The sequence below is a fragment of the Centroberyx gerrardi genome, chromosome 7 (genome assembly GCF_048128805.1).
Source record: "Centroberyx gerrardi isolate f3 chromosome 7, fCenGer3.hap1.cur.20231027, whole genome shotgun sequence".
Taxonomy (NCBI): domain Eukaryota; kingdom Metazoa; phylum Chordata; class Actinopteri; order Beryciformes; family Berycidae; genus Centroberyx; species Centroberyx gerrardi.
The window spans coordinates 33,308,133-33,333,358 of record NC_136003.1 but is presented as its reverse complement, the minus strand read 5'-3'; the positions used below and the strand labels follow the sequence as shown (position 1 = coordinate 33,333,358).

Genomic DNA, 25,226 nt, shown 5'->3' with positions numbered 1-25,226 from the left:
CTCCTCTTCACCTTCTACACCTGCTGCTCCTCTTCACCTCCTTCACCTGCTCCTCTTCACCTCCTTCACCTGCTCCTCTTCACCTCCTTCACCTGCTCCTCTTCACCTCCTCCACCTGCTCCTCTTCACCTCCTTCACCTGCTCCTCTTCACCTTCTACACCTCCCCCTCACCTCCTCCTCTTCATCTCCTCTTCCAGCTTCTTCCCTCTTCTTTCTTTCCTAAATATTCCTGTTCCATCTCCTCTCTCCTCCTCCTCTCCTCCTCTCCTCTCCTCTCTCCTCCTCTTCTCTCCTCTCTCCTCCTCTCTCCTCCTCTTCTCTCCTCTCTCCTCCTCTCCTCTCTCCTCCTCTCTCCTCCTCTCTCTCCTCTCCTCTCCTCTCTCCTCCTCTTCTCTCCTCTCTCCTCCTCTCCTCTTCTCTCTCCTCTTCTCCTCTCTCCTCCTCTCCTCTCTCCTCTCTCCTCTCCTCCTAGATTCAGAGTTTTAGTTTATCTTCCTCTTTTCTTTCTCATGTCTTTTCCAAAAGGATTTTTTTTTTTTTTAAGTTGATCTTCGTTTGACCCTCCGCTCACCTTCACATGTGATCGGTTTCCAAGACAACAAAATACCCCCCCACCACACACACACACACACACGCACACACACACACACACACACACACACACACGCACACACACACACACACACACACACACACAAAACAGAAGCATCAGATCCAACCTTCCTCCTGAAGATCTGATGACTTGACGCTCTCATCCGATGATGTCACTCCTCTCTCTGCCTCTCTGCTTTTCTAACTTCCTGTTTCTGTCTCTGCAGGTTTCCAGGAGCCTCAGGTTGAGGTGAATATTGATTATTTTATTGATCATCAATCATTACTAGCCAAACATTGGATTGAACATTGTTATCTACAAGTTAAACTTAACTGAACAAGTTGGATCAGTTTGAGCTAACTATTGATTGTAATATTGATCATTGATCAAACACATGACGGTCATCTTTAAGATGATAATTGATCAACTACAGATATTGCTTGATTGGTCTAAAGAATCAATTGATCTTGTGTTCTACTTATTGATCAGTGATGTCGCTGATGAATGACATCACTGATCAGAAGCATCATATCCACCATCAACTAAAACCATCAATTTTGTATGTTTTTTTCCCCAGGGACCCAAGGGAGACCGAGGAGCCAAGGGAGACAAGGTAGGTTCACATTCCACTTCCTCATTCCCATGATTCTCTGAGGGCTTCGAAGCTTTATCGCTCGAATTCTCCTGTCAGCGCGGTGCGTTCGCTGCCCCGCGCTCGCATCGGGACGTTTCAGTCTGACGCCTCCCAGACAGATCCGATACTGATTCATGTCAGCACTTCTCTCTAGAAAACATCATTTTATTTTCCTGGAGCCAGCAGCAGGATCAGTCAGACTGAAGCTCTGGTCCAGTTCATGTCAGATCTAATCCGTCCAGTCTGTTGGTCATTGGTGACATCATCACCTGACACCAAAAATCAGCCAAAACTGTGATGGAAACAGTTTGGATCTAAACACCACGACCTGGCAGACACAGCAGACTCGTTTCTGCAGCGGATCTTAAAACCAGATTCAGATGACCCTGACAGCCTGAGCTCAGTGAGACTCAGCAGGTGCGTTTGTTTCAACATGCGGGGCAGCCTGGATGACAGATGACAAATCCCCTCACAATAAAGTGACTTGAATCAACTGTTTTAATTCTCATGAATGAATGGATACAAGCAGGTTCAGCACCCAGACCTTCACATGCTGCCTCCCAGTGAATAAACCCGACTGGGGGGCAGCATGTGAAGGTCTGGTGCTGAACCTGCTTGAACCTGCTTGTATCCATTCATTCATGAGAATTAAAACAGTTGTTTTACGTTTTAAGTCATTTTTTATTAGGTGGCATTTATGGAACATGCATCATATGTCTGGAGCGTCCCAAAACAGACCAATGAAAACATTTGCTCTCTGCCTGGCGGCTCATGATCTGAAACCTGGAGTCTGATACAGCTGTGACGAGCCAATCAGCGCTCAGCTCGAGGCGTTTCTGATGCACTTTCTACTTCCTGTTCCAGTCACATGACCACTATCAACCCATACCTAAAGAAACTGAACACTAAAGTCATATTCAAGTCGTTCTTCTCAGTTCAAAACAGAAAATGTCTTCTATGTGTTTGAGTCCTGCAGCCAGTTGACCTTTGACCCCCCTCTCCCCCCCTCTCCCCCCCTGCAGGGTCTGCCTGGTCCCGCCGGTAACGACGGTATCCCCGGCCAGCCCGGTCTGCCCGGTCCCCCCGGCCCCCCCGGACCCCCCGGCCTCGGTGGAGTAAGTTCACTTTGTTGTGTTTCTGCATTTGGTTCGTTCAGGTTCAAACTGACCAATCACAAGCCAGCCAGGGCCTGTAGAGTAAAGTCACATGACTCCCAAGCAGCTTGTTCATCGGACAGAGTTTGAACCTGCCATCCTGCAGGTGAGAGACTAGCTGTCTCTTCTTCTGTGGTGTTGAAGAAGAAACAGCTGAACATATGACTTTCCCTCTCCTTCTACCCATAATCCCTTGTGGTTTCCTGTAGTTGGAGTTCAAACGGCCTTTACATACTTCAGGTTTCCAGGTAACTGAAATGTAGGTCAACATGTCAACAGGTCAAAAGGTCAAGAGCTCATTAGCATAAAGGAGGAGCTGCTTCAGGGAAGGAAAAGAGATTTTCTGCTAGCATACAGCAGCATGGTGGGTTGATTTACACAGACTCCACACTAAGCTAACATTCCCATAGACTCCCATTCTAATTTAACTTCTTATTTAGCATGCTAAGCTAATATTCCTGTAGACCCTTTAGCCAAAGAGCTAGCCAACAGTACAGTAGTGAGGAGGTCAAAGGTCACAGATCTGATCCTCCTCAGTCAGAAATACTCCTTCATCCACTACTCTAATGAAGTGAAGCTTATTTTCCACTTGCAAGTTTGAAAATATGACAAAATGATGGGATAAGGTGGGGTAGGAGAGGAGGTAGGAGGTAGGAGGTAGGAGATAGGAGGTAGGAGGTAGGAGGTAGGAGGTAGGAGATAGGAGGTAGGAGGTAGGAGGTAGGAGAAGACACTTTGGCAGCAACTGACTGAACTAAACTAAGATGTTGGATCTGATATTTCTATGTTTCTATGGTTTGGTTTTTCCAGACATACATCGCACTTACAAGACAGTGTGTGTGTGTGTGTGTGTGTGTGTGTGTGTGTGTCATTATGGATTATGGATTATGGATTATAATATTCCAGTGTTTCTGTCACTAACCTGTCTGTCTGTCTGTCTGTCTCTGCAGAACTTCTCCCCTCAGATGTCTGGTGGCTACGATGACAAATCCCCTGCCATGTCTGTGCCTGGACCTATGGTAGGACACACACACACACACACACACACACACACACACACACACACACACATTGTATAACATTGCCTTAATAAAGCACCAGCCTGTATTATCTCACCATGGTGATGTGATTTTTGACCCCGCCTCCCCTCTGTTTGATTGACAGGGCCCCATGGGACCCCGCGGCCCCCCCGGATCTCCTGGTGCTAGCGTGAGTACCCCTCCTCCCCCCTGCTGTGGCTGAGAGCTAGGAGAAGGAGAGGACAGTGACATCACCGTGACATCACCGTGACGTCACTGCCCTCTCCTCACAGCGCCCCTGTCAATATTCGTTCCCATGGCGATATTTGAAATTATTTAATTTAGCTGTAGCGTTAATGGAAACTTAAAGTTTAAAGTCACACTGAAATCCAAAATTTGGTTTTCGCCCGTTTAGCTCCTCCCACCACACACACACCTGTTTGACAATTTATGCCAAAAAAATTACAAAAAAAATAATTTCTTGTATTTTTATATCAATTCTAATTCTTCTCCTTCCTGGGAAACAGAGGATCTTTAACGGTGACATCACACTGAACAGTCTCCGCCCCTCCCATCCAATCAAACTGCCTTTCTCTCCCTAACTGATCTCCCATTGGTTTAGACTTTTGACTGATCCCTCCCTGCGTTATGTCCCGCCCCCCAACATCCTGTTGCAACAGGAAATACATCATATTAAGGAAGTAAGCCGCTCTCAGAATGCTGCTTCACTGTGACTTTAACTGCTGCAGATGGAATCTAACAGAATAAAACTAAAACTAAAACCTGATTATTCAGTTTTATTCAGCAACTGACTGAACTCAAAGATTATTTTTGTCAAAAGACAAAAGAGATGAGCTGCGATCTGCTTCTTATGCCTTCTGCTTCCGACAGATTTCAGAAACATGGATGGGTCTAACCCTGACTCACCAGTTAGATCACAACCAGGACTCATGCTTCTGAAGCTGATTCAGACGGATTACCAATAGGATTTAGCCCTGAGCTTCAAGCCCCGCCCACTGACCAGAATAACCAATCACATCCAAGACACAGAAACGGCCCGGGACTGGGAAAAAAAAAAAAACTGGACGGAGAGACTGACGCACTGGTTCAGACCAGATGTGTGTGTGTGTGTGTGTGTGTGTGTGTGTGTGTGTGTGTGTGTGTGTGTGCTGGAGGATAGCCATGACACACTCTAAATAAACCCAATGACTTCCATAATGACTCACCGAAGAGAGAGAAAGACAGACAGACAGAGAGAGAGAGAGAGAGAGAGAGAGAGAGAGAGAGAGAGAGAGAGAGAGACTGGTCTGTTATTCTGTATTTTTTGCTGCTAACCCCACCCGACCCAACTGTCAGCAGCTACAAAACAAGGCGACCCTCTCTTTCTGCTGTTAGACAGTCAGTCAGTCAGACAGACAGTTCCTCTCTACAGCAGCCCGACTGGGACAAACTTGACCACCTGACTGGTTTCTTTCCCACACTCCATCTCCGGTGCAGCGATCCTGACAGGAAGTGATGTCACAGCGCAGCAGACATTTAGTATTATTATTTACTGAAGGAGCAACAACCAGCAGCTTCCTGTCTCCCCTCATTAATATTAATGTACTACATGTTAATATGGAAAATAGAGAAACAGGAGTGGGTTTGTCCTGCTGCACTGCTGGAAGGCAGGACAGTACTCGCACTACTGCAGTACTCACACTACTGCAGTACTCGCACTACTGCAGTAGTACTGGCTGGTATAGTACTGTGCAGTAGTGTTATGGATGTAAACTGTATGTGTGTGTGTGTCGCCCCCTGCAGGGACCTCAGGGATTCACTGGACCCCCTGGTGAGCCTGGAGAGGCTGGAGCTTCTGTGAGTTTTACAACACACACACACAACACCCACATAACCACACACACACACACACACACAACACACACACACACGCACACACACATAAACATACACTGTGCATGATTTCATCAATCGCATGCCAAACTAGTTCACTGGGTCACCAACACATGTAGGCCCAATGTGAAAACACACACACACACACACACACTAACACACCTTACACCCCCCACCCTGTCACCGGTCTCACCCTCTGTGTGTGTGTGTGTGTGTGTGTGTGTGCAGGGTCCCATGGGTCCCCGTGGCGCCGCCGGCCCCCCTGGAAAGAACGGAGAGGATGTAAGTCAACTGGAGCCACTCTCATTCACCATCTATGTCTCTCTCTCTCTCTCTCTCTCTCTCTCTCTCTCTCTCTCTCTCTCTCTCAATTCAATTCAATTCAATTCAATTAGCATTATCAGCATGACATATGTGTTGCTGAAGCATTTAAATGACTTTCTCTCTCTCTCCCTCTCTCCCTCTCTCTCTCTCTCTCTCTCTCAGGGTGAGTCTGGCAAGCCCGGTCGCCCCGGTGAGCGTGGACCTGCTGGCCCACAGGTGAGTTGCCATGGAAACATGGTGGTGACACACCAGCGACACGCTAAAAATACGGATCATAGGAATATCATGAGGTGAGGAAAAAAAAGAGTTGTGTTAATAATTTCTCTCTCCCTCCCTCTCTCTCTCTCCCTCTCTCTCCCTCTCCCTCTCTCTCTCTCTCTCTCTCTCTCAGGGAGCTCGTGGTTTCCCAGGAACCCCCGGTCTTCCCGGCATCAAGGGACACAGAGTGAGTTGGAGCCAACATGGCATCTCCCTTTTTCAACCAACTTTATCAACAATACAACAAAGAAACTTCTCTTCAATCAGACCATACTTCATCGATGTCTCTCTCTCTCCCTCTCTCTCTCTGTAGGGATTCAGTGGTCTGGATGGAGCTAAGGGAGAGGGCGGCCCTGCTGGACCCAAGGTAACTCTCTCTCTCTCTCTCTCTCTCTCTCTCTCCCTCTGTAATATTGATCTCAGTTCTGTTCAGCATGCAATACTGCCAAAGCATCCACATGGAACTGAGTTCAGCTACTAAATGTGTGTGTGTGTGTGTGTGTGTGTGTGTGTGTGTGTGTGTGTGTGTGTGTGTTAGGGAGAGGCTGGAGCCCCCGGTGAGAACGGAACCCCTGGTGCTATGGTGAGTAAATGTATAAAGTGTTCTCAGTCTGAACACACACCGCTTTTACTCTCTGTGTTTAAGAATCCATCGAGCCATGCATTCTCACATAGCCGCCATCTTGGATTTTCAATGGAAACAGCAGCTGTCTGGTTTACTGTGTCTAACTGTCTCTCTCTCTCTCTCTCTCTCTCTCTCTCTCTCTCTCTCCCTCTCTCTCTCAGGGACCTCGTGGTCTGCCTGGTGAGAGAGGCCGTTCTGGACCTTCTGGAGCTGCTGTGAGTCCACACACACACACACACACACACACACACACACAAACTATTCAATTAATCAACCAATCAACCTATCAATCGACCAATCGACCAATCACCTCTCTCCCTGCAGGGCGCTCGTGGAAACGACGGTGCTGCTGGTGCTGCTGGACCTCCAGTAAGTCCACCTCCATCTTCTTCTACACTGTAAAACGCAGCAGAGCTTTGAGGAACCTGCAGGAGCCTCAGACGGTTGAGGAACCCCTCCTTCACAGAACGCCTGAGGGAGATGTTGTTTTTTAGCGAGGAACCTGAGGTGCTCACTGGCTCCGTTTGAGTCTTAGCACCCTAAACGGACCTCTGGTTCTTAGGGTGTAGGATCAGGAACCTCTGGTCTGTGGGGGTTCTTCAAGGAACGCTCCAAGGAACCCAGGGGGATATACTGTAGGCTCTAGATGAAGCGTTCTTTTGGGTGCTTGCAGCTGATTTGGGTGCTGACTGACTCCTCTGGGTTTTAGAGAGTAGTGTGGCTGCAGAAGAAGACGTAGGAGCTTATTACACGCAGCTGGATAGAAACTGTGTTAGCCGTGTAAAGGCGCTGGATCGGCCCCTCTGACTCTTCTTTGTTGGTGTTTCTCCTCAGGGCCCCACCGGCCCCGCTGGACCTCCTGGATTCCCTGGTGGCCCCGGAGCCAAGGTACGACCGACCACACCAACATCTGATCTAATGCTACAGCCTCAACATCCTCTTCTTGTCTTCTTTCCATCCCCTCTCTTCTTCTCTTCTGTCTTCCTTCCCAATTTTCCCCAATTCAACATAGAGATCATGAAAGTGTCGTCTTCTCTTCTCTCCTCTTCTCTTCTTCTTCTCCCTCTTCTCTTCTTCTCTTGTCTTCCACCACCAGGGGGCAGAAGCGCAGCAGTAACAGGGTTTCGGGGTGTTGGGCAGATTAGCGGCGATGCTAACAGCGTTGATCTGATGCTACTTTTCTCTCCCAGTCTGTTTGGGACAATTATCAAATTTTCAGAAGTAGGATCTCATGCAGCTGAAAGTGTTTCGTCTGTTAGCGTGTCAGAAATAGAGCTTCCCACAGGTTTCTACTCTTTCTTCTCCTCACACCAAACGCTTTTACGCTCTTCTTCATTTAAGGCGTTTTGATTTAAAGTCAAACTCATCGTCTTCTTCCACAACCTTCACCTGTCCCTGACTGAGTCCTGTGTGTCTGCCTCCTCTCCCGCAGGGTGACGGCGGACCCCAGGGTGCTCGCGGTGCCGAGGGCCCCTCAGGAGCCCGCGGAGAGGCCGGTAACCCCGGACCCGCCGGCGCCGCCGGACCTTCTGTAAGTACCGGCAGAAATCCTCAGATCTTTGTTGTTGTTGTTCTGTGAGTTTTCCAGATTCCTCCTGACATGGAGAGTAAATAAAGCAACAGTCTGAAGTCCTCTGGACTGCAGAAATACTGAGCCGTGAACTTCAGATAATGAGTTTTATTTTCCCAAAATGGAAATATTTGATTGTGTTTTTGAAATAAACTGCTCAGCTAGTGACAGAGAACAAGTTGTACAGGAGGAAAACGTTCAAGAAAGTCAAAGAGGAAAGTTCAGAACTGACTTGATGACATCGAACTTCTGATTTGTGGATTGTTCATTAAAACCTGAACTGACCTCTCTTCTCCTCCTCTCCTCTCTTTTCCTCCTCTCCTCTCCTCTCCTCATCTCCTCTCCTAACCTCTCCTCTCCTCCTCTCCTCTCCTCTCTTCTCCTCCTCTCCTCTCTTCTCCTCCTCTCCTAACCTCTCCTCTCTTCTCCTCCTCTCTTCTCCTCCTCTCCTCTCCTCTCTTCTCCTCCTCTCCTCTCCTCTCTTCTCCTCCTCTCCTCTCCTCTCCTCTCCTCTCTTCTCCTCCTCTCTTCTCCTCCCCTCCTCTCCTCTCCTCTCCTCATCTCCTCTCCTCTCCTCTCCTCTCCTCTCCTCTCTTCTCCTCCTCTCCTCTCCTCTCCTCTCTTCTCCTCCTCTCCTCTCTCCTCCTCCTCTCCTCTCCTCTCCTCCTCTCTTAGGGTAATAACGGAGCTGATGGAGCCCCCGGAGCTAAAGGAGCCCCTGTGAGTGACTCTCCCATCACATACACACTGATTGTATTTTGGGGTTGTGGGTTAGATTCCCTCAGCAGTGGTCTGCAGGCTCCGGCCGCCCGGCAGCCTGTCAGAGTGACAGAGTGAGTTCAGAGTGTGAGGTGTTGTGGTGTCTGCCGCCCCCTGCAGGGAGCCGCTGGTATCGCTGGAGCTCCCGGCTTCCCCGGACCCCGTGGCCCCCCCGGATCCCAGGGTGCTGCTGGAGCCCCCGGTCCCAAGGGAAACACTGTGAGTCTGTCTGTCTGTCTGTCTAGAGTTTGCAATGATAAACAAAAAAGTAAGACAAAACAAACAGAAAATGTGAATAAAAAGGGTTATTTTTTTTATCTCCCTATTTTTTCCCTCTTCTTATGTTTTAGTAGGTTATACTAAAGTTATTTGATGTTGATTCATAAAACTGTGACATCAACCTGCCAAAGGACTAAATCTAAATCTGCCATGTTTACATTTGGTTTGAAAAGTTCACATGTTAATATGCACTGTCCCTATTAAATAAAATCAGTCATAAATGATCAGTTAAAAACACGTGCGTACAGGTAAGGGAGGTTAGTGATCGTATAATAAAATGATCAAAGGTTACAGAGTATTGATCTGTAGGAAGCGATCAGGTCGCTCCATCTGCCTGATCTCTAATCTGGTTCCTGCTCCAGTACAAACTCACTGGAAGTAAAAATCTACTTGAGGAAAAGTGAAAAGTAGCTGATTTAAAATGTGCTGAGTCACTGCAGTGAAGAAATGACATGCAGGCTGTTTCCATGCAGTTAGCTGGACAACAAGCTGCTGTCAAACCTGTTCACTGTCAGTCAGTTAGCTCAACATGCTAACAGGTCAGACTGTTTACTGTCAGTCAGTTAGCTCAACATGCTAACAGGTCAGACTGTTTACTGTCAGTCAGTTAGCTCAACATGCTAACAGGTCAGACTGTTTACTGTCAGTCAGTTAGCTCAAGCTAACAGGTCAGACTGTTTACTGTCTGTCAGTTAGCTCAAGCTAACAGGTCAGACTGTTTACTGTCAGTCAGTTAGCTCAAGCTAACAGGTCAGACTGTTTACTGTCTGTCAGTTAGCTCAAGCTAACAGGTCAGACTGTTTACTGTCAGTCAGTTAGCTCAAGCTAACAGGTCAGACTGTTTACTGTCAGTCAGTTAGCTCAACATGCTAACAGGTCAGACTGTTTACTGTCTGTCAGTTAGCTCAACACGCTAACAGGTCTGACTGTTTACTGTCTGTCAGTTAGCTCAACATGCTAACAGGTCAGACTGTTTAATGTCAGTTAGCTCAACATGCTAACAGGTCAGACTGTTTAATGTCAGTTAGCTCAACATGCTAACAGGTCAGACTGTTTAATGTCAGTTAGCTCAACATGCTAACAGGTTCTCAGTAATAAAGTCAAATATTTCAGTCAAAACAAACTGAAGTAAAAGTGAAATTACTGACTGAAAGTTTTAAAAAGTACAAATACACAAAATTGATTCCAGTAAGGACTAAATGTAATGTGTTACTTAACTGTGGACTCTACTGCCAGGACTTTATTTGTTTATTTATGCTTGTTTGTTTATCTATTTATTGTTGATGACTCTGTTTTTTTGTTGTTAGTGACTCTCTGCTGTTTGTTTATTTGTTGTTGGTGACTCTCTGTTGTTTATTTATTGGTTGTTGATGACTGTTTTTGTGGTTTGTTTGTTTATTTGTTGTTGTTGTTTGTTTCCCTCAGGGTGAGATTGGAGCCCCAGGAGCCAAGGGAGAGGCTGGTGCTAAGGGAGAGGCTGTAAGTTCAGCAGTCAGGAAACAGACTGATGTCATTTAAACCAAACAATTTAAACATACACAGTCATGTCTGCTTTTTAAATATCTCTCTCTCTATATATATATATCATATAAATATATATTCATATTAAATAGGTGTTTTGGGATGAAACTCTTCAGATTTTGAATTGACATGAAGACAGTTGTCACACTGCCACACACACACACAAACACACATGGATACATACATATATATATATATATGTGTGTGTGTGTGTGTCCTCAGGGTGTTTCAGGAGTTCAGGGACCCCCAGGACCTGCTGGTGAGGAAGGCAAGAGAGGAGCCAGAGGAGAGCCTGGTGGTGCAGGAGCCCGAGGAGCTCCCGGAGAACGGGTACGTACATACACACTGCTGCACATGCTCCTCCTCTCCTCCTCCTTCTTTTCATATTCCATGTTATTTGATACGCAGCTGCAAAATTCACTATGTTATGAATATAAATATAAATGAATATAGAAATAGGAGTTGTGCCTCTGGAGGGCGCTCATGTCACATGTGTTGTGTGTGGCTGCTTTGCATTGTGGGATGGAAAAGCGATTCCAGTGACAAAGTCCAAGTTCTCCCACCAATCGAACAGCGCTGTTAGAACGATGAGTAGGGTGAGTTTGTTTGGCTGCCCAGGACACACCGGAGCTGGTGGTCCAGAGCGGTGCCGACTGGTTGTCATGGCAGCGGACACAGTGTGTTTGCTTCCGGTGCTGAGCAGAGTGTGTTTGATTCGTTCTGCAGGGCGCTCCTGGCGGTCGTGGTTTCCCTGGTGCTGATGGTGCTGGTGGACCCAAGGTGAGCCAAACACACACACACACACACACACACACACACACACACACAGAGTCTTCCACTCCACCTCCAGGCATCATGGTATTTCAATCATCATCCAACTAATCAATATTTACCTCCCTCTCTCTCTCTCTCTCTCTCTCTCTATCTATCTCTCCCTCTCTCCTTCTCTCTCTCTCTCTCTCTCTCTCTCTCTCCATCACAGGGTGCCCCCGGTGAGCGTGGTGGCCCCGGAGTTGTTGGACCCAAGGGTGCAACCGGTGAGCCCGGCCGCAACGGTGAGCCTGGTATGCCCGGCTCCAAGGTGAGACTCAGCTCTCTCTGTCTGCAGCAGCGTTCAGTAATCCACTGCTAGACATTTCTCTGACCTCTGACCTCTGACCTGTGACCTGCAGGGTATGACTGGCAGCCCCGGCAGCCCTGGACCCGATGGCAAGCTGGGACCTTCTGTAAGTTCAGCTCTCCTCACCGTCTCTCAGCCAAATATGATGTGATGCCATGTTCTCTTATGACTAGTAGATATCAGCAAAACCACAGGAGCGGGCTGAGGCTGAAGGCCCTCCCACCAAGGTCCCTTCAAAAATCTAAAAATTTGTTTTTACCTTGCTCATCGGCAAAAAACACACATCAGAAAATATTATTAGAGAATTAATTACTAACCAGTAGGGTGTTCTGGTAAATTCGGCATGTATATAATCCTCCAAACAACTTGAATTTTAACGGACCGGCCCAGTTATGCGCCGGGGAAGTGGAATTACTTCACACACAAAATAGCAACAGAATCCAACAGAATCGTGGTGATGTCAGGATCCTGATCAGAGTGTTGTTGTCATGACAACGCTGAACGATAGAGGCCAGCATGTGACCAGAAATTTACACACAGACCCTTTAATTCTATCAGGGATGCAAAATGGTGCAAAGCGAAGCCAAACTGTAGTTCTGCAGGTTAGTTCAGTTCGGTCTGAGAGGTGACAGATTGAATTTCATATCAGAATCCGCCAATCGGTAACGCTCGTCTTTATCTAATAGAATCAGCTTCATTCAGTGTGTGTAGACTTTACAGAGACTCTAACCCTCCTCCCTCCTCAGGGACCCGCTGGACAAGATGGCCGCCCCGGACCCCCTGGCTCCGTTGGAGCCAGAGGCCAGCCTGGAGTCATGGGATTCCCCGGACCCAAGGGAGCCGCTGTGAGTAGAGCATCTCAACTGCTATATAATATCTTTGATCGGAAGTTTAAGAACATTTTTGTCAGCGTTATAACATTACAAGTGCATCTCCACTGCTATCTAATATCTTTGGTAAATAATGTGAGAATTGTAGATCATCTTGTCAGTACTATAAAAATGGTAGCACATTTTATAGTGCTTTGATCGGAGCTAAAAGAGTAGTAGAGCGTCTCCGTTGTGTATAATATCTTTGATCGGAGCTAAAAGAGTAGTAGAGCGTCTCCGTTGTGTATAATATCTTTGGTCAGAGTTAAAAGAGTAGTAGAGCGTCTCTGTTGTGTATAATATCTTTGATCGGAGCTAAAAGAGTAGTAGAGCGTCTCTGTTGTGTATAATATCTTTGATCAGAGCTAAAAGAGTAGTAGAGCGTCTCCGTTGTGTATAATATCTTTGATCAGAGCTAAAAGAGTAGTAGAGCGTCTCCGTTGTGTATAATATCTTTGATCAGAGCTAAAAGAGTAGTAGAGCGTCTCCGTTGTGTATAATATCTTTGATCGGACTTAAAAGAGTAGTAGAGCCTCTCCGTTAACTATAAAATCTTCGATTGGAGCTACAAGAGTAACAGAAGTGATAGATTGATGTGATAATCTCATATTGATGAAAGGTTTGACCAGCTAAACTAACCTACTGCCTGCCTGTCTGTCTGTCTGCCTGTCTGTCTGCCTGTCTGTCTCTCTGTCTGTCTGTCTGTCTGTCTGTCTGCCTGTCTGTCTGTCTGCCTGTCTGTCTGTAGGGTGAGGGTGGAAAGCCTGGTGAGAGAGGAGTGATGGGACCCACTGGTGCCGTTGTAAGTTGTCTATTCTATTCTATTTTATTTTACTGTCATGTCTGAAACCACATCAGCGGCTTATAGAGAATATAAAATAAAAACTATAGAATAGAGAATGTAGAAAATAGAATATAGAAAATAGAATGCAGAATGTAGAAAATAGAATGCAGAATATAGAAAATAGAATGCAGAATATAGAAAATAGAATATAGAAAATAGAATGCAGAATATAGAAAATAGAATATAGAAAATAGAATGCAGAATGTAATAAATAGAATATAGAAAATAGAATACAGAATGTAGAATATGGAATATAGAAGCTGGCTGGCACATGGTGTCTCTAACAGCCTGCTGTCTGTCTGCTGTTTCACCCTAGGGTGCCCCCGGTAAGGACGGTGATGTTGGTGCTCCTGGTGCCCCCGGACCTGCTGTGAGTAACGCACGCACACACACAAACGCACACACACACACACACACACACACACACACACACACTCTAACACCCAGACCTCACTGAGGTCTGATTTCTGTGGTTTCTGCTGGTGAAAACTCACGCTATTCTACTTTAAATGCTAAAACTACACACATCAACTCAAACTCCCACAATGCCTTGCTGCTGTTCAGCCTCCATGTTTAACCCTAATACCCCCCCCCCCCCCCCCCCTCCATAGGGTCCCGCTGGTGAGAGAGGAGAGCAGGGACCCGCTGGATCTCCTGGATTCCAGGGTCTTCCAGGACCCCAGGGTGCCATCGGAGAGACCGGCAAGCCTGGAGAGCAGGTACTGTGCTGCTTGGCCTCTACAGGGAAACACTTCCACATCTAAATAGTTCCAGAATTAAATAGTTACAGGGTCAATCTGGTTTGGCTTCCTGGTGAATCACATGTAATTAAGACAACTTTAACCAATTCAATTGGTTCTGACAGATAGATGATCCTTTGTCTTGGTGTTGTACAGACGAGGATGGGAATTTGGTAGAAAGACTGAACTCTTCTTCCTCTCTCTCTCTCTCTCTCTCTCTCTTTAGGGTCTGCCTGGTGAGGCTGGAGCTCCTGGAGGTGCTGGATCTAGAGTAAGTAGCTCTTCATCATCATCATCATCATCAGAGTAATAATTGAGCCACCCTGTGCCTGATTCTAATTGTATTGAACCATATGAAATGCTAGTAGATCAGCTCTCTAGTCATTTATTACCAGCAGAGCTTCTGAGCTACAGAGGTTTACAGTTTCATTACATCGACCACCCAGCTGAGTCTCCATGATGGAGGAACACTGTAGAATCATGTTAGTTAATAAAGTGTAAATCTGTAGAACTGTGTGTTAGTTAATAAAGTGTAAATCTGTAGAACTGTGTGTTAGTTAATAAAGTGTAAATCTGTAGAACTGTGTGTTAGTTGATAAAGTGTAAATCTGTATGAAGCAGCTAGAAGCAGAGAGCAGCTGAGTCAGCTTGTTGTGGTGTGGCTGTAGATCCATTCAGTAACGTTCTCAGTAAAAGTGAATAGTGTGATAAGGTGGATTTGGTTACTGTGACACAGTAAACTGTCTTGTCTTTAGCCCTAGTCTCTACTCCAAAACACTCTGAGTTGTAGCTTGAGAAGAGTCAGCTCAGTTAACCTGAACAAACTGTTAGCTAGCTAACTAGCCGGCAAACACACTGATGTTAATGTGAACACGCTAACGCTAGCTGCTACTAGATACGTTAGCTAGTGTGCTAATCAGATGTGTTAACAACAAGACAGTGATGTTAGCTGATCAGATACTATGGTTAGCTAGCTAACAAGCTGACATTATCTAAACACTAAATCAATCAGATGGATCAGTGATGAAATGATCAGTTCAGTCAGAAACAAACAGAAACACAATCAGCTGTTCAGAGCTGAGGACCTCCAACATGGCCGCCACAGGGGGCGGGGTTACATGACCTGAAAGCCTCTATTGAAGTTATGAGTCATCTTAAGACTTCTGCTTACAAAATAATTCTGGTTTTGTTGATGAGAAATCATCCATGGTTTTGAAATATTGACAAATGAAAATCAGGCAGCAACATGTAGTGAGATGCAGAGTAGAGTTCTGGAATGAAACACACACTGGCCATCGGCTCACAATCCAACTCACCCTCTCTCTCTCTCTCTCTCTCTCTCTCTCTCTCTCCCCCCCCCCCCCCGCAGGGTGACAGAGGTTTCCCCGGTGAGCGCGGTGCCCCCGGCCCCTCTGGACCCGCCGGCGCCCGTGGAGGGCCTGGATCTGCTGGTAACGACGGTGCTAAGGTAAAACCCCACAGAGGCTGAAACCAAGAATAAGTTTTAGTAGTAGAGTTGTTTTGCTGCTTCTACTGGGTTCTACTGAAGCTCACCTCTCCCCCCCCCCCACCCCACAGGGAGATGCTGGAGCCCCTGGTGCTCCTGGTGCTCAGGGTCCTCCTGGACTGCAGGGAATGCCCGGAGAGCGCGGCGCCGCTGGACTGCCAGGACTTAAGGGAGACAGAGTGAGTCGCCACTCCAGTACGACCAGTATACCCAGTGTGACCAGTATAACCAGTATACCCAGCATGACCAATATGACCAATATGACCAATGTAACCAGTATAACTAGTACAACCAGTACAACCAGTACACAGGATGTGATGTAACTTACTATTACCGATATAAACCAGTGAGTAGCGCCACCTACAGAATCCATATGACTGCAACAGATCAGCCAGTCCTCCCAGTCCTCCCAGTATAACCAGTACAACCAGTATAAAGGAGTTGATGTAATGTTACTGATAAAACACCAGAAGCGAGCAGCACCACCTGCAGCTGGACCATGTGTTTCAAATCAATAATCAAAGGATTTTTGTGATCTGGATATTTGTCAGAATCACATGATAAAGAATCATAATAATCAGATTGACTAACTGCCCCCCCCCCCCTCCCCACCCCAGGGTGACCAAGGAGGTAAGGGAACAGATGGCGCTCCAGGTAAGGATGGCGTGCGCGGTATGACCGGACCCATCGGCCCCCCCGGCCCCGCTGGACCCCAAGGAGACAAGGGAGAGGCCGGCGCTGCTGGAGCTGTTGGACCTGCTGGAGCCCGCGGAGGCCCTGTTAGTACCTGTCTGTCTGAACACCTGTCTGTCTGTCTGAACACCTGTCTGTCTGTCTGAACACCTGTCTGTCTGTCTGAACACCTGTCTGTCTGTCTGTCTGAACACCTGTCTGTCTGTCTGAACACCTGTCTGTCTGTCTGTCTGAACACCTGTCTGTCTGTCTGAACACCTGTCTGTCTGTCTGAACACCTGTCTGTCTGTCTGAACACCTCTCTCTCTCTCTCTCTCTCTCTTTGTGTCTCTCTCTCTCTCTCTCTGTTAATGTTAATGTTAATATGTGAGCAGCAGTTGACCCTTGACCTCTCTCTGTTCTTCAGGGTGAGCGTGGAGAGTCTGGACCTCCAGGACCCGCTGGATTCGCTGGACCTCCTGTAAGTCATTTCTTCTTCTTCAGTTCCTGTCTCTTCCTTCCAGCGCGTCTCTCTCTCTCTCTCTCTCTCTCTCTCTCTCTCTCTCTCTCTCTCTCTGGTAAAAAACATTTCTCTCTCTCTTTCCTTCCTCCAGGGTACTGATGGCCAGCCTGGTGCTAAGGGAGAGGCTGGAGATAACGGTGCTAAGGGAGACGCTGGACTCCCCGGCCCTGCTGGACCCACCGGCGCCCCCGGACCTCAGGTTGGTACACACACACACACACACACACACACACACACCACTCTTACATTTGCATATGAGGAGTTGAATATTGAAATGTATTAAAATGATTTATATTACACTTAGATATTAAATTGTCAGTAATGTGAATACTAATAGACAGCAGACTAGACAACCTCCTATTGGTTCTGAGGTGTTGATTGACGCTCTGCTGTGTCCAATCAGGGTCCCGTTGGAAACACCGGCGCTAAGGGAGCCCGCGGCCCCGCCGGACCTCCTGTGAGTCCCCGCCCCACTTCTTCTTCTCTGCTTTTTATTCTGGTTTATCATTTTTTCTTCTCTCTGTTTTTATCAACCTGCACTGACTTTAAACCTCTGCCTGTCTCCCCAGGGTGCTACTGGCTTCCCCGGTGCTGCTGGCAGAGTTGGACCTCCCGGCCCCTCTGTAAGTACTTCCTGTGATGTCATCAGCACTTCCTGTTCCTCAGTCACATAGCTGATTCTCTCATCCGGAGCGACGGTTAAATCGTCTTTAGTTTTGTTCGTATCGATGCAACACATGGCAGAACATAGGAAGTACATGGAGAAAATAATAATAACATCATAACACTCCCCCTCTCCCCCCCCCCCCCCCCCCCCCCCCCCAGGGTAACTCTGGACCCCCTGGCCCCGCTGGACCCGCCGGTAAGGAGGGACAGAAGGGAAACCGCGGAGAGACCGGACCCGCCGGACGCCCCGGTGAGGTAGGAGCTGCCGGACCCCCAGGAGCCCAGGGAGAGAAGGGTAACCCCGGAGGCGAGGGTGCTTCTGTAAGTAACACACACACACACACACACACACACACACACACACACACCATAGAACGAAATGACTGGCCACCAGAGAATGATACTGAATATATTAACTGGACCTGGCACTCAGTCTCAGCTACATCCTGATCTCTCTCTCTCTCTCTCTCTCTCTCTCTCTCTCTCTCTCTCTCTCTCTCTGTCTCTCCCCCCCCCCCCACAGGGTGCCTCTGGTATCCCAGGACCCCAGGGTATTGCTGGACAGCGTGGTATCGTCGGTCTGCCTGGACAGAGAGGAGAGAGAGGTTTCCCCGGTCTGCCCGGAGCTTCTGTAAGTTTCCACCGGCAGAGGAAACCCTGAACGCACCGAGCGCTTCACCGTTTCACCGCAGTACACGTTCACAGGAACATGAGGCCAAACAGATCCCGTCCGACCCGGGTTCGGTCCACTTTAACGAGGAGTATGACTAACCCGACTGAACCTCTGTGTCGCCCCCTGCAGGCAGCAAGCACAGTTACTCCAGACTAAACTAGCCAGTAAGCCTGCAGGGTTTTACTAGTGAAGTCCGACATTCAAAAGTTTCCTTCAGTAAAAGTCTAGAAGTATTAGCAGTAAAATGAACTGATGAACAGATGAATGTAGTTCAGGAAAAATAATTTCCCTCTGAAATGTAGTGGAGGAAAAGAAGAAAGTCTCTAAGAATGGAAATACTCAAAACTGGACTGAAGTACAGAATTGAGGAAATGTACTGAGTTACCTTCCACCTCTGGGTTTAACTGTCTGTCTGTACCTGTTTCTGTAAATAAACCTCATAAGACTCCTGTCCAACCATAGAATAACACACGAGTCCTCTGCCGCCCCCTGCAGGAGGAGCCAAGCAGGCACACCTAGCCCAGACTATCTTTACCCCACTAGAACTGGGACCGAAAAGTGCGTCCCATGAGTGAAAGTTAGTGAAAGACATCAACGCTCATGGTGTGTCTGTGTGTCGCCCGCAGGGAGAGCCTGGAAAGCAGGGACCCGGCGGCCCCTCTGGGGAGCGCGGACCTCCTGGACCCATGGGACCCTCCGGACTGGCTGGAGCTCCCGGAGAGGCTGGACGCGAGGTGAGGGGAAACAAGCGCACCTCTGCACTGAATCTGTCTGTCTGCCTGTTTACAGCATTAGAACAGGCTGTAGCACTGTGTGTGTGTGTGTGTGTGTGTCCTGGTTAACCTGATGTGTGTGTGTGTGTGTTTCAGGGATCCCCTGGTAACGAGGGAGCCGCTGGTCGCGATGGAGCTGCTGGACCCAAAGTGAGTGACCAACTCATCACCTCCAACTTACCAGCTGCTTTCACTTCACCAGCCAACCAGACGTTTAGAATAGAATAGGAAGTGATGGTTGGTTTATGTAGAGAGACGAACTCACCATCACAGAACCAGGAACTATCTGAGGCTTTACGGTTTTGTCACCGATCCGCTACCAACCAGGCGGAGAATTGTCCGTTAGTTAATGAAAGCATTCTTCACCAAATCCCACATTTCTAAGTTTGTTTAGACCAAAATCAGTGAACCAGTGAAGTTTCCTGAGATGTTGCAAGACATCGGCGCTTTAAATTCCCAGTTCCCCCAACGAAGAATCAGACAATATAATGAGAGTAAAGCTGCTGAATATGCGGCTGTGTTTCAGGGAGTCTGGTGTTAAACTGGTGAACGTGTGGCTGTGTTTCAGGGAGACCGTGGTGAGAGCGGTGTTGCCGGAGCTTCTGGTGCCCCCGGACCCCCCGGCGCCCCCGGACCCGTCGGACCCGCCGGAAAGACTGGTGACCGTGGAGAGTCTGTGAGTAACGAAGCCGCCCAGATGAGAACCGCCATAGTCATAGTCTTGGTCTTTTGATGAAAATGTCACATTTTAGTCATGTCATGTTGATGCAGTTCAGTTACAGTCGATGACAGACTCTACTGAATCTATTCAACTCATCTACTGAAACTGTAGATTATTATTAATTAGCCCCAATGCATGACGTTAGATCACAATCACAAAGACATTTAGACGTCGAGCTCGTCCACATTCACACCTGAGAGCTGCTGGGTGTTTTGGGGGAAAGTTGTTGAGTTTCAGTCTCTAACTGCTTGCTGTGTTTCAGGGACCTGCCGGACCCTCTGGCCCCGCCGGCCCCGCTGGATCTCGTGGCCCCGCTGTAAGTAACACCAAACCTCCGGCACATACCGCACATACTACAGTAAACCAAGGGAAACGCAAGAAATACTTTTTCAAATGTTACATCATTTGAAAATAGTGACACCTACTGTTCTTACAAGAGTATTGCAAGAGCAAATAAATGATGGTACTTTTTGAAGGATAGTAAGGAGCTGAAGTCCTTGGTTGACTACATGAGAAAGATTTTACAAAAATGTTGAATGGTGAATTAAAGATTTCTTCCTTCAAAAAACCATACATAGTATTTCAAATAAACTCTTTAATTTGTCCTAAACATAAAAACAAACTCCAATCCTGAAAACTCCTGTCCAGTCTCTGTACTAATAGTTGCTCTCCTCCTCCTCTTCCTTCTCCTCTTCCTCCTCTACCTCCTCCCCCTCCTCCTCCTCTTCCTCCTAACAGGGAGCTGTTGGAGCTCGTGGAGACAAGGGAGAGACCGGAGAGGCTGGAGAGAGAGGCATGAAGGGACACAGAGGATTCACCGGCATGCAGGGACCTCCTGGATCTCCTGTACGTTACGCTACACACACACACACACACACGCACACACACACATAACACATAACACACACACACACGCTCGACCTCTAACTCCTGTCTTTGTGTGTGACCCATAGGGATCTTCTGGAGAGCAAGGACCCGCTGGTGCTGCTGGACCCGCTGGACCTAGAGTACGTTAACACACCACACAGTCCTGATGCAGTCCCAGTGCCTGAGGCAGATTTTCATGTTTTGGATTTCCGTGCTCGCTATTTTCCTTGTGTGTCGTCATGGGAGATTTAGATTTAGATTTAGAGCTTTCAGAGACTTTGAGGCTGACCTCCATGTTGTCTGCAGGGCCCTGGTGGATCTGCTGGTTCTGCCGGTAAGGACGGTATGAGCGGCCTGCCCGGACCCACCGGACCTCCTGGACCTCGTGGACGCTCTGGAGAGATGGGACCTGCTGTAAGTCCAACTAACTGACTAACTGTCTAACTATCCATCCATCCATCCATCCATCCACCCATCCACCCATCCATCCACCCATCCACCCATCCATCTATTCATTGCCACTTTGTGTTGCATGTTGCTGGTTTTGTCTTCGAGATGTTTCCTTTGAGGTTTCTTCATCTCACTTGCACACTTTGCGGTTTTCCTTCCTCCTCTCCCAGGGACCTCCTGGACCCCCCGGACCCCCTGGAGCCCCCGGTGCCCCCGGCGGTGGATTCGACATGGGCTTCCTCGCCCAGCCCCAGGAGAAGGCCCCCGATCCCTTCCGCATGTACCGCGCCGACGACGCCAACGTTCTCCGCGACCGCGACCTGGAGGTGGACGGCACCCTGAAGAGCCTGAGCCAGCAGATCGAGCAGATCCGCAGCCCCGACGGCACCCGCAAGAACCCCGCCAGAACCTGCCGCGACCTCAAGATGTGCCACCCCGACTGGAAGAGCGGTGAGTCTCTCCGGGGAGATTTGTACGGTGCAGCGATGGTGGGACGGTGGGACGGTGGCGGTACTACTGATCCTAGATAGAGGTTGTTTGGTCTGGTGAAAAGTTTGTCGGACGGAAACGCCAAGGCTTAGATGAAGAACCTGCCATGACATCAAGATGTGCTAGCCAGTCTAGAAGAGCAGTGGGTCTCTGAGGGGTTTTACCAGCAGGACGGTGGAGCGGTAGAACAGTAGAGTCCTGCTGATCCCGGGGTAGAAGTTTGTTTGTGCTGGTAAGAAGTTTGTAGGACAGAAACACTGAAGGCGAACCAGCAGTGAGTCTCCAAGGGGATTTTTGCGGTAGAGCGGTAGAATAGGTGTTCAGAAGGCTAGTGGACTGATCAAACCCTTTTCTCCTCCTCCTCCAGGCGAGTACTGGATCGACCCTGACCAGGGCTGCACTCAGGACGCCATCAAGGTCTACTGCAACATGGAGACCGGAGAGACCTGCGTGACCCCCACCCAGACCGAGGTCGCCAAGAAGAACTGGTACACCAGCAAGAACATCAAGGAGAAGAAGCACGTCTGGTTCGGCGAGGCTATGACCGACGGCTTCCAGGTAAACACACCCTCCTCCTCCACCCTCCTCCTCCTCCACCCTCCTCCTCCTCCTCATCCTCCACCCTCCTCCTCCTCCTCATCCACCCTTCTTCTTCTCTCCCCTTAGTACCAGTCACTAACTCCACCCTCTTCCTCCTCTCTCCCCTAGGTACCAGTCACTAACTCCACCCTCCTCCTCCTCCTCTCTCCTCTCAGTACCAGCCAGTAACTCCACCCTCCTCCTCCTCTCTCCTCTCAGTACCAGCCACTAACTCCACCCTCCTCCTCCTCTCTCCTCCTCCTCTCTCCTCTCAGTACCAGCCACTAACTCCACCCTCCTCCTCCTCTCTCCTCCTCCTCTCTCCTCTCAGTACCAGCCAGTAACTCCACCCTCCTCCTCCTCTCTCCTCTCAGTACCAGCCAGTAACTCCACCCTCCTCCTCCTCTCTCCTCTTAGTACCAGTCACTAACTCCACCCTCCTCCTCCTCTCTCCTCCTCCTCTCTCCTCTCAGTACCAGCCAGTAACTCCACCCTCCTCCTCTCTCCTCTCAGTACCAGCCAGTAACTCCACCCTCCTCCTCCTCTCTCCTCTCAGTACCAGCTGCTAACTCCACCCTCCTCCTCCTCCTCTCTCCTCCCAGTTCGAGTACGGCAGCGAGGGCTCCCAGCCTGAGGACGTCAACATCCAGCTGACCTTCCTGCGCCTCATGTCCACCGAAGCGTCCCAGAACGTCACCTACCACTGCAAGAACAGCGTCGCCTACATGGACGCCGCCGCCGGCAACCTCAAGAAGGCGCTGCTGCTCCAGGGCTCCAACGAGATCGAGATCAGAGCCGAGGGCAACAGCCGCTTCACCTACAGCGTCCTGGAGGATGGATGCACGGTGAGGAGAGACACACACACACATACACACACACACACACGCAGTATGATACGTTGTCATACAGCACTGCCTTTTGTATTCTACATTCGAGGCATTTAGCTCATCCAGAAAGACACTGAGAAGAATCAGCTTCAGCAACATTAGATGCATAGTGACACACACACACACACACACACCTTTTTTAGCCACTTTCACCATCCTACCACTTTCACCATCCTACCAGCCCGCTAGACTCCAGGTGACAGTTACTTAGACTAGACCAGTGGTTCTCAACGTTGGGTCCGGGGACCACCAGGGGTCCTTCAGGAGGTTCCAGGGGGTCCCCAGCAAACTGATGAATTGTTAAACTTCACCATTATTTCATTTACAAGAAGTTATGTGGACTAAATTAAAGGTTCTTGATATGAAAAAGGTTGAGAATCACTGGACTAGACTAACCTGTGTATTAAATCAATTCTGCTCATAAATGTACCATCTAGTCCTGCTGCATCTAGTCCTTCCAGTGTCACTGTGCGGCGGCCATTTTGAACGTGGACCCTAACCCTCTCTTCTTCTTCTCCTCCTCTCCCTCCAGTCGCACACCGGCGCATGGGGCAAGACAGTCATCGACTACAAGACAACGAAAACATCTCGCCTGCCCATCATTGACATCGCTCCTATGGACGTCGGTGCTCCAGACCAAGAGTTTGGCCTTGAAGTTGGACCCGTCTGTTTCTTGTAAAAAGAGAAATCTGGACTTGAAATTGTTGTTGTGTGTGTATGTGTGTTTTATTTTTTCTAGCAGTCATCTCTCTCTAAAAAAAACAAAAAACCCCACCAAAACGTTTTTCTAATGCGATTTTTTTTGAAAAATCCGACCCCTCGTTCCTGAACCTACACGTTTCCATTCGGCCGTTGTTTCCCGATGGTCCACTTTGCCTAAAGCCTGCACTTCCACAAGATGGCGGCGATGCGGCGGCGTCTGCATCGCCGTGTTTGGGACCACTACTTTTTGTTTTTGTTTTGTTTCTGACTCTTTTTGTTTTTTTTGTTTTTTTTTTACCATCACCAACACCAAGGAACCTTTAGAGAAGACATTTTGTTTCACTGGCAACAAGAAAATAATATATGCTTGTGTAAAGTGTAAAAATTTCACTTCCCCTCTTCATCCAGCCAAACCAAGCCTCTCTGGAGTTTACAGAAACCAACAGAAAAAAACACCGGTGACTTTTGTATTTTTTTACACCACTGCGGTGAGAGGAATGAAAGGACAGTCCCAGCAGACAGAACCCCATTGCTTTGTACCACGTTTCAGGTGTTGATGAATAAACGGTCAAACTGACAGCCATGTTTGTCTCTGTTGTTCTGCCCCTAGACGACGCCGACGACTCCCCGCCTCACCGCTCATGTTGTAGCTGTTGCTCTTTGTGATGTGATGTTTGTTGTTGTGGTCGCTTTCCTGTTTTTGTTCCTTTCTACTTCTTCTTCTTCTCTCCCTTTTGAAAAGAAAGTCACATTAAAACCACCAGCAGAGAAACATGGGTTTAAACCTCTTTTTTTTTTTAAAAAGGAAAAAAAAAACAAAAAAAATCCTATGGCTACCTCAAAAAAAAAAGGGAATTCCAGCTGTAACAAAGTGGCCCAGTGTTTTTTGAAGTGAAGCCTGCAGTCGGTGGGTAGTTGAGGTTTATTTTCACTTTATCAGAAGCAGAAACAGCTAAAACTCAAAAGGTGCTATTCTCTGTGTGAAGCCCCGCCCGCCCGGCACGTCTGCACTGTGCTGTGGTGTCGGAGTCGTGCGGCGGCCGGAGCTTCTCGGTGCTAAAAGTTAGTTTTTCTTCTTGGTGTCCGGTGGCTGAAGCAGATCTCTTCTCTCTGGGTCTGAGGTGAATCCGGTCTGTGCGGCTCGTAGGGAAGGTGGATCCACGGCTCTTCTCTGTCCAACCTCCTTAACACTTTGTTTTCGTTTTGTTTTTTCATTTCTGACCTGCATCTGTCATCCAAATTCTTATTAACCCCCCCCCCCCCCCCTCCCCTCTCCATCCACACCTCCTCTCTTCTAGGCATTTTTTTTGTTTCTTTGTTTTCTTATGCGAAGGGTTAATTTTCTCAAAATTGGAACAACAAAATAGAAAATAAAGAGAATCACCAGCAAAGAGTTTGTGAGAGAAGGCAGACAGACAAAAACACCACGAGGATCTGTACCTATTTTGTATATGTATAATAATTTGAGATGTTTTTAATTATTTTGAATGCTGAAATAAAGCATGTTAAGTGGTC

At 48.1% G+C, this 25,226-nt stretch overlaps 2 protein-coding genes across 2 annotated transcripts in view; one reads left to right on the top strand and one right to left on the bottom strand.

Moving 5' to 3' along the window:
- The window catches only part of col1a1a (collagen, type I, alpha 1a), a 26,887-nt gene extending 2,599 nt beyond the window's left edge, over positions 1–24,288 (top strand). The window contains exons 2-48 of the mRNA XM_078284954.1: positions 820–842; positions 1,171–1,206; positions 2,250–2,342; positions 3,332–3,400; positions 3,546–3,590; positions 5,204–5,257; positions 5,522–5,575; positions 5,780–5,833; positions 6,009–6,062; positions 6,189–6,242; positions 6,414–6,458; positions 6,662–6,715; positions 6,825–6,869; positions 7,335–7,388; positions 7,933–8,031; positions 8,746–8,790; positions 8,950–9,048; positions 10,534–10,587; positions 10,852–10,959; positions 11,356–11,409; positions 11,612–11,710; positions 11,802–11,855; positions 12,496–12,594; positions 13,367–13,420; positions 13,779–13,832; positions 14,074–14,181; positions 14,429–14,473; positions 15,572–15,670; positions 15,781–15,888; positions 16,327–16,488; positions 16,809–16,862; positions 16,996–17,103; positions 17,308–17,361; positions 17,474–17,527; positions 17,730–17,891; positions 18,094–18,201; positions 18,870–18,977; positions 19,113–19,166; positions 19,585–19,692; positions 20,000–20,053; positions 20,476–20,583; positions 20,691–20,744; positions 20,911–21,018; positions 21,225–21,504; positions 21,911–22,101; positions 22,725–22,967; positions 23,542–24,288. Of these exons, the coding sequence (XP_078141080.1) occupies positions 820–842; positions 1,171–1,206; positions 2,250–2,342; positions 3,332–3,400; positions 3,546–3,590; positions 5,204–5,257; positions 5,522–5,575; positions 5,780–5,833; positions 6,009–6,062; positions 6,189–6,242; positions 6,414–6,458; positions 6,662–6,715; positions 6,825–6,869; positions 7,335–7,388; positions 7,933–8,031; positions 8,746–8,790; positions 8,950–9,048; positions 10,534–10,587; positions 10,852–10,959; positions 11,356–11,409; positions 11,612–11,710; positions 11,802–11,855; positions 12,496–12,594; positions 13,367–13,420; positions 13,779–13,832; positions 14,074–14,181; positions 14,429–14,473; positions 15,572–15,670; positions 15,781–15,888; positions 16,327–16,488; positions 16,809–16,862; positions 16,996–17,103; positions 17,308–17,361; positions 17,474–17,527; positions 17,730–17,891; positions 18,094–18,201; positions 18,870–18,977; positions 19,113–19,166; positions 19,585–19,692; positions 20,000–20,053; positions 20,476–20,583; positions 20,691–20,744; positions 20,911–21,018; positions 21,225–21,504; positions 21,911–22,101; positions 22,725–22,967; positions 23,542–23,688 (4,070 nt within the window). The 3' untranslated portion in view covers positions 23,689–24,288. The remainder of the gene's footprint in view (positions 1–819; positions 843–1,170; positions 1,207–2,249; positions 2,343–3,331; positions 3,401–3,545; positions 3,591–5,203; positions 5,258–5,521; positions 5,576–5,779; positions 5,834–6,008; positions 6,063–6,188; positions 6,243–6,413; positions 6,459–6,661; positions 6,716–6,824; positions 6,870–7,334; positions 7,389–7,932; positions 8,032–8,745; positions 8,791–8,949; positions 9,049–10,533; positions 10,588–10,851; positions 10,960–11,355; positions 11,410–11,611; positions 11,711–11,801; positions 11,856–12,495; positions 12,595–13,366; positions 13,421–13,778; positions 13,833–14,073; positions 14,182–14,428; positions 14,474–15,571; positions 15,671–15,780; positions 15,889–16,326; positions 16,489–16,808; positions 16,863–16,995; positions 17,104–17,307; positions 17,362–17,473; positions 17,528–17,729; positions 17,892–18,093; positions 18,202–18,869; positions 18,978–19,112; positions 19,167–19,584; positions 19,693–19,999; positions 20,054–20,475; positions 20,584–20,690; positions 20,745–20,910; positions 21,019–21,224; positions 21,505–21,910; positions 22,102–22,724; positions 22,968–23,541) is intronic.
- LOC139910014 (protein NLRC3-like) overlaps positions 1–25,226 on the bottom strand; it is a 305,613-nt gene that overhangs the window by 246,616 nt on the left and 33,771 nt on the right. The window lies entirely within an intron of this gene.